The sequence below is a fragment of the Camelina sativa genome, chromosome 11 (genome assembly GCF_030686135.1).
Source record: "Camelina sativa cultivar CO46 ecotype springtype chromosome 11, ASM3068613v1".
In the NCBI taxonomy this organism is placed as follows: Eukaryota; Viridiplantae; Streptophyta; class Magnoliopsida; order Brassicales; family Brassicaceae; genus Camelina; species Camelina sativa.
Genome location: NC_141890.1, coordinates 9,610,959 through 9,619,304, shown reverse-complemented (window position 1 = coordinate 9,619,304; position 8,346 = coordinate 9,610,959). Strand labels below are relative to the sequence as shown.

Below are 8,346 nucleotides of genomic sequence, written 5' to 3'. Positions count from 1 at the left end.
GTAATTCAAATAATTAAAGATAAGATTAAATAAAAGTGAAAGGAGAATTATATTTTAATCTAACATATTGCTTTAAATTAGGTAGATAGATTTTAGGAAATTTGAAATTAATATTATCAAATAATGAAATGATTGTGTTTGGTTGTAAGAATTGTAGAGAATTTAATTGAGACTTGTTTGGATACAAAGATAAAAAAAGATGACACAAAAATGTACTCCAAAAATGTTAAGATAGATATAAAAATATCTAGATTTCTCTATAAACCACATTAAATATCTATCTTAGTAAACATATTATAATGTTTTCATCTACATTTGAACAGTGTGGCACTTTTTTTTATAGAAACCTTAACTAGAAGAAATCATGATATCATCAGATCTTCAAATAAAGTTAAAAAGTGTGTCAATGACTAAAGGACTCATACACTTCAGGGCTCATTTTCATATTTCTTTTAGTTGACTAAAGGAAAGTTACAACTTCGAGAAAATGAAAACGAAATTAATAATGGTAATCAAGAATGGCTTCTGAGTCAACTTTCTGGTTGAAGTGAATCGAGTCATCGTCTCAATAGACGCCATTACAGCCTGTCTCTTACAATTTCGGTAGTGATTGTTAAATGCGTTATAGTAGTAGTAGCTCTTTGTTATGTCAGAGTAACATCTTAATCATATATTTTTGGACACGTTTCGGTCTTTGTTCTTCTATTTTTTGTTTGTCATCTTCTATAATCTATATAAATATCGTGCATACTCATTCGTTCACCAACGGAGTAACAGTTTTGTCGGTTATTGGACACTAGTGAAATTGGATATTGAACAAAATTAGGTGAGCAATTAGGCACTAAATTATAGACGATTAAAGACAAATTAATGGCAATATTTAGTCAACGAAGTAACTGTTAAGCCCTTTTATAAAACAAAACAAACAAAAAGAGTACATGTTATATAGGCTTATAGCATAATTAGGTGAAAGGTGTGTAGTCGTGTAGGGTGAACAGTCGAAAATATACATTCTTATTTATTCATAATTGATACTAATTGGTGAAACTAAAAAACAAAATGCGAATATAATCGTATATGAATTAGCATATAGACCAAATGCTTTGTTTAATATTATCGAACGTTTAATAATTGCTTTGAAATAGTGACGACAATCAGTTAGCCTTCGCAAAGACCGCATTCTTATTCTTGAAAATACTAATTACATGAAATTGACAATTATTCAGAGAACTAATTATACCACCTCAACTTATCAGGAGCGATTATTCGTGACTAATCCAACTCCTCAACAAATAAGGCCAATAAATTTGATATTACAACCTACAACAACAACAACAAATGTGTACTATATATCGCAATTAGCATTACATATTTTCCTTAACAAATATCTTTTTTTTTTTTTTTTTTTTTGTGCAACCTTTCTTAACAAATATCTAGGAGTGTATTTTAAGGTAAAAATCTTTACGTGAAACGGTATCAAAACATAAATACACATAACAAAATTGATTACACTCGTAGATATTTTTTCTTGCTTAAAACCAGTCGTGTGGTTTATAATAAACGGGAGACTGCGCTGGAGACTTTTGCATTTGGAAGCAACCGATCACATTACATATATTCACAAAAAAGGAAATATATAAATATTGAGACTGGGGTCGAGTTACGGAATCAAAGTCGTTAGAGAGACAATACAATGACGTACGGTCAAAATGGTGTGGGTCTATCTTCGGCCATTTTGTACCGCGCACCGGGATCTTACCAAACCGAAGACAGGTCCAGTTACACTCCTGTCTCCTTCTTTCCATAAATATGAAATAAGATTTTTTTAAAAAAATAAATAAATACAGTATTAACTACATCATGTACTAAATTTTTTTTAAGATACAGTTATTTGGTTTTAAACATTAATTATGGGCCTTCATACCATGACTAAAATAGGGTTGGCATAGTAGAATACGTACACTTGTTAAATCTATTATATGCTTAAATTCAAATATTTTATCATAGCAATAACTAGGTGATAATATATATATATATATATATATATATATATATATATATTTCACTACTAATATGTTTTAAAGTATAGTTTTTTAAGATATCAACTTATACACATTTTTCTTAAATTTAGTAGATTATAATTCTATCATACGTCTTGTTGGTATTCCACGTATTCAACTTTGTATGATAAAATAAGCATGTTTAATTTGAAAATATTATAGATGTGTAATCGATATATACACACACAAAGATCACCAAATTATTTTTGTCATATGTGTGATTAAAAATGCAATGATAGGTGATATGTCGTGATATCTGTTAAGTGCGACAACTGCATTATTGTTAAATTCATATAAATTACTAATAAACAAGTTTTCAAATATCAAAACTGTTTTCATTCGGTTAAGTGTCTATCTCTCCCCAACAATTATTTAGTACATTCGCGCCCTAAGAATAATAATAATATATACCACAATTTATGTACATACCTACGTACCAAAATCATTCACTAAGCTTTCGAAGGATACTGCATACGTTGTAGTTTGTAGTTTGTACTAAGTTCCTAACTAAAACTACAATTCAGTTACTTAGTGGTACACTCGTTCTACATGGATTTAAACTTATCTACTTGACCACAACTACTGAAATCGCAAATAGCGATTTAGAAGTCCGACGGGCCTGAAAAGTGAAAAACTGCTGTTCAACGATCGCAACATTCACTTACATACCATCGCAATTCATCACCAAAACCAAAGTTGTTAAAGCTCAACAATAGCTATATTTGAGTCCATCTTGCGTAATCTCCTATATATTAACAGAAAAGCATATTCTTGAAAAAGCTGATGTGTCGCCGTCAGAGAGCTCTGTGTACATTTTAGCAAAATACCCTTAAATTTTCTACTTAATTACATTAACATGACATTATATTTTTTTAGAAACAACTAACTGAATAATAATTAGATATGTCATCATTTCTCAAACAAATTTAACTATCACATATTATAATCAATTAAATAATTACATACTATTTTAAGGTAAAATTTCACTACAATTTACTTACAAATATACAAGTCAAAGTTAATAAAAATATTTTTAAAAGGCTATAAAAACATATCAATAATATAAAATTAATAAAAATAAAGAACATATAACTTATTAATATAATCATATAAAAACGAAATGTTATTTTTTATGTTAGTATTATTACCATAATAATTTAAATAACAAGCTTTCAATAGTTATTATAATTGATTATAAAAGGAAATAAATTATCCCTGAATTATCTCCAACTCATTTAAAGAGACATAGGGGGTGTATTGAACTTGTTATTTTAGGAGATTTTGGGGTATTCTTAAATCCTCTGTTATTTAATTGGTGATTTTTAAAAATCATCTGAAATCGTTATTGAATGTGAAATTTATAAAAATTATTTACAATCTCTTGTTATTCAATCAATAATTTGTTAATCTCACTTCAAATCTACGGTTAATCAAAATATCACATTTTTTTTTTTAAAACTACTGAATGGGATTCTACGAGATTTTCTAACATTTCTAGCTAAAAATATGACTTACAAAAAATCACACCTTAAAAGTGAAACTTTGACAGATTTTTTTTTTTGAAAAGAAAGTTCGACGACACCTATTGCAATTTTTTTTTACAAAGTACCTCCTCCATCTCTCTCTCTCTTCTCTCTTCTCTCAAATACATACATACCCCAAAAATCCTAAAAAATTTCGTTGATGTGGAAATCCCATTCATAAAACTTTTTATTAGTTATCGATTTTGGAATTTCATTAATTTTTTCATAATAGTTTTTTGGTAATAATTCGTCATTTATAGAAAATATTAACAAACCAACTAACTCAAAATATTTAAATAGCCTAGTCATAATATTAAATCAATAAATTAGATTATCTTCGGAAAATTTGGTTTAGAATCCGATTGTTACTAACATATAATAAAATTTAATAATTAAACTACTGAGTAATTTAGTATATGTTGTTACGGTTACATAAGAAAAATGCAAAATTTTATGATTACAAAATAAAACATAAGAAGATATGAATTTGATTTTTAAACCACATAAAAGACATCTTGCAATTAATGGTAACATTTTATCAATATTTTCTTTACCATAAAACCTTTTACACATTCAAAGATTTCAAGGGTGAAAACGTATTTTTTACACGATAAACGCAGTTTTGAATAAATAAATAAAAAAATTTAGTTACGTATTATGTTTGACAAAAATATATATTTGTTTTAGAATAAGAATTTCCTTTAAATTGATTTATCCCGCACATAGTGCGGATTGTTACCTAGTGGGTATAATATTATTGAAGCTAAGAAAGATTACTTGGAACATTTCTACATTAACGTCGTAATTAACTAAAGATTACTTGGAACATTTCTACATTAACGTCGTAATTAACTATTATCTTTTTGTACTACTATATATTTTTCTCTTCATTTTTTTTTTCAAAAGTTCAAAGTTCAAACGATTCACTAAGACAACCATATATATATATATATATATATATAGTAATACATATACTTTGGTGATGAATTACAATAACGAACATGTGACAAAAAAATTTAGTTTTACAACGATAGATCAAGAATAAGTTCGTCAATCAAGGAACTGACGAAACCAGTCCCCAGCTCTTCAACCACGTACTCTCTCCCATTTTCATTGATACAACCCCATTTCATTTCCTTTACATAGATCTCTCTATTCTCTCTCACTCCCCAACTCGTAAACATATTATATTCTTCTTCTTGTCTCTTCGTCACCCATTCTTCAACTATATCCACCAACTTGTCCTCGTCTCTTGTCTCATTATTCCCTTTTTCTTTGAAAAAATCTACCATCACATTGTATACTACATGAGATGCCAGTAAATGGTTCTGTTCCTCGATTGTTCTAGACTTCACTAGAGCAAGCAAACGGTTTGCTCGGGTTTCGGATTGATCTTCTTCGGTTTTAATAATGTGATCAGAGTTGTAATCTTGTCTTCCCACGTATTGCTCTATGCGTTTCTGTAAATCCACAGGCTCAAGTCGTACCAAACTCTCAAATCTTCTGCTTTTTCTCTCGTTTTTCGTCTTCTCATCTCTTTCTGTAAATGTCAATTTATAAAAGTTTAGTTCATCGGATCAGCTGGTAGGATTTATCAAAAAAACAAAGTGCTTCCAAATAAACATATTGTAATCTTTATCTAAATTTCAAAACACATAAAATATTTTAATTGATATTTTGATCGAACATGAATCAAAAATAGTAAACGTAAACAACACTTTCATATCTTATTACTGTTTCACACGTGTGTGTTTGAAAATTTCTTTTTAAAGAAAAAAAAAAAAGAGAAGACGCTAAAAATGGTAAATCTATAAGAGAAAGAAAAAAACAAATATAGTATAACTTGTAAACGTAAATAAAACCTATATATTGTATAGACAGTACAAGTTTACAAAGTAATGTCCCTACATCGATTAGCGAATATTCAAAGAACGTAAAGGATATAATCAGTGACTTTACCCTTGTGATGCGAAGGAGGAGAGATAGCATCATCTTCAAATGGGCATTCTAAGATCGATATTGGACTGTGTTGTTCTTTTTCTTCGTTCACGCATTCCTACAATTTACACTCATTAAATTAATTCAATAGACAATAGTAGTATATGGAAGAGAATTTACTCGTATAAACGAGAGGTCAACTGTGTATTAAATCGTGTACGAGTTTAGATTACTAAATTTTAAAGTTGTACCAAGCTGGCAAAACAAAATCTAGGAAATCGACGAGTTAACCCACTTCAAGACAACAACAACAACAACATTATACATTCTCTCCACATTTTCCCATATTTTTATAATTATACTATTAGTACTAATTCCGAAACTTAATTAAGAGATTAATAGATTACGAATATAAATGGACCAAAATTGACGTTGGGAATTGAGTGATATCATATCATCCGTAGAATCCGCTTTCGAAGCCACCAAGAAGAATCAGAGAGCTCTCGGTTACATCGCTCATATTTTTATTCACATTCCAAGTCCCTCCTACCACACACACACGTGACTCACGTACGAACCGACAATTTTCAGAAAAACCAACATCATAATGTTAAGTTCAACTTAGTTCACTTAATTGTTAGCTCTTGTAATAAGTTGTGATATTAATAGTTTGGTGCATTGAGAAAAATGACGTGGCCGATGATCAGTGGACAAGCCAAAAATATAAAATTGAAAGTTTGTTAACTAACTAACCTCTGTGTTGTCGTGGAGAGACGACGATCCGTCACTGACATGTGACCCTACACAATCCCCACTCATAATAACTACTACTTCGCCTGATGATGAGTGAGTCACGACCTCCGAGTTCTCGCTACTAAAACTTAACGAGCCACCGACGGCGTCGTTTGACAATGTCGCTTCACCGGAAAACGAATCCGTCGGGAAAACGTGATCGGACATTTGATCTTGACTCTCTTGGAGAAAATCAGCGAATATTCTCCACCGTTTGATCTCCTTTTCACGATCCTCCGTTTCTTGTTTGGTCCCTCCGTCGACGTTGAGCTCACGTCGTGAACGTTTGATCCTCCAGAAGCTTCTTGAGAAAAGCACTTTCTTGTTATCTCTCTTCCGAGACGGAGAGGAAGGGAACGGCAAGAGTTTAACGGCGGTGAGTAACGCCGTCGAAGCTTTATGAACGGCGTGACTAAACGCTAACCCGCAGGTAAGACGAGGACTGTGGTGGAAGGTTCTTGAACGTTTGACCTCAGCGTTGAGGATGCGAGGGAATGATTTGAAGCCGTTGGATGAGCATGAGCTGAGATCTTCGAGGAGGTAATCTCGTAATATCAATGGATTTAACCGTCTTTTGCTCACCGGAAGGTGATGATTGGAGGAACTGATCGATGCCATTGGAGAAGGAAGCAATCGAAGAGCATGTGAATCTGAAGATGTGAGTGATGACTGAGATTGATAGATAAAGAGTTAGAGAGAGAGAGAGAGAGAGAGAGAGAGTTACACAAGTATATAAAAGAAGAGCAGGGAAATGATAAGCTTCTTTGTGGATTTTGAATACTTGACAGAGGTGAGATACTGTATTTAATTTTTGGGAGGATACAGTGTTAAAAAAAAAAAAAAAAATTATATGTAACAGCTATAGGGGAAATTAAAGTTTTATACATTTATGATTTTATCTATAGGGATAGATATGTTTGTAAGTACGTAATTACAAAGATATATGCTAAAAAAACAAAGATGTGGTAGCGACGTGACTATAGAGGATCAGTTATTACGATTGTCATAAGATTAGAAAAAAAAACTCAAATGATTGATTACGGAGATTACACACATTTTATCGATTTGGTATGAGGTGTCCCGTATGGGGAAAATGTTTTTAGATGTTTAATAATTACAAAATTATTGAACTACAGCTTAACAGTATTAACAACACAATTATATAAAGGGTGTGAGTCTTTTTTGTAGTTTTGTAATATTTTTTATTTTTTAATTCACAGTGATATAAATAATAAATATACATATATAGTAGTATATGTGAAAAATCATCAATATAAATTTTCAAAAATGAAAACGACAGACAAGAAACCGAGTAAATCATGTTGGATTTAATTATACATTGAATGCTACGTTTGAAAAGATAGATTTATTTTTAAAACAAACCATCTGGTCTCCACATAGAAAAATAGTATATAAATGACAATGTTATGTACTTCACTCCATATAACTAATGGGAAGATAAACTTTTACTAATAAACTGCAACAACTGAAATTTTTAAAATTTACGAAATAAGAATATCGATTTTCACAAATTTCTTGGTAAAATTAGTTTTTTTGTTTTATGCCTTATCCTTTATACTATAAAGCACAAGTCACATGTACAGTAAAATTTTGCTAATGGACTTCTATTTTAAATTTTAATTATAAAACAATTCTAAAACAAATTAGAGATCGTGTAGAAAAAGTAAGCAAAATTTGAAGAAAAGGCGTAGGAAAAAAAACTGGCTTCGTAAGTTTAAGGCCCATGATTTGGTAATCTAAAAAAACGTATTTGAAAACAAGATATCATTGCAGAGAAATCTGAAAACAAAAAAAAAACAATATTTAACTGTTCCACTGAGGCACTACTCCACGATCCCTTTTTCTCGGCCATGCTTCTAAACAAAAACAGTTCATTATTCTCATATATAAGCATGTCTTGATCTCTCATATTTGCCTCATCTTCATAGTTTGGGTTCTTTTCATTCTTTATTTTTCTTAAAACCCTAGAGTACGCATGGCTTCAAATCATATTTTTATGTTCACTTTCAAGG

The 8,346-nt window shown here is 30.5% G+C and overlaps 1 protein-coding gene across 2 annotated transcripts; it reads right to left on the bottom strand.

Moving 5' to 3' along the window:
• Positions 1-4,558: 4,558 nt before the first annotated feature.
• Positions 4,559-7,159, bottom strand: LOC104722728 (uncharacterized). Of its 2 annotated transcripts, none has more exons than XR_015572826.1 (3): positions 5,929-7,073; positions 5,543-5,639; positions 4,559-5,123 (listed from the first exon to the last, which is right to left on the bottom strand). XR_015572826.1 is itself a non-coding variant. In XM_010440940.3 (3 exons), the coding sequence occupies exons 1-3, from the start codon at positions 6,929-6,931 to the stop codon at positions 4,606-4,608; spliced, it is 1,272 nt and encodes a 423-aa protein (XP_010439242.2). In that variant the 5' UTR covers positions 6,932-7,159; the 3' UTR covers positions 4,559-4,605. The 2 variants fall into 2 exon arrangements, 1 of the variants encoding a protein (XP_010439242.2); XM_010440940.3 differs by having other exon boundaries at positions 6,275-7,159.
• Between the last annotated feature and the right edge of the window lie 1,187 nt (positions 7,160-8,346).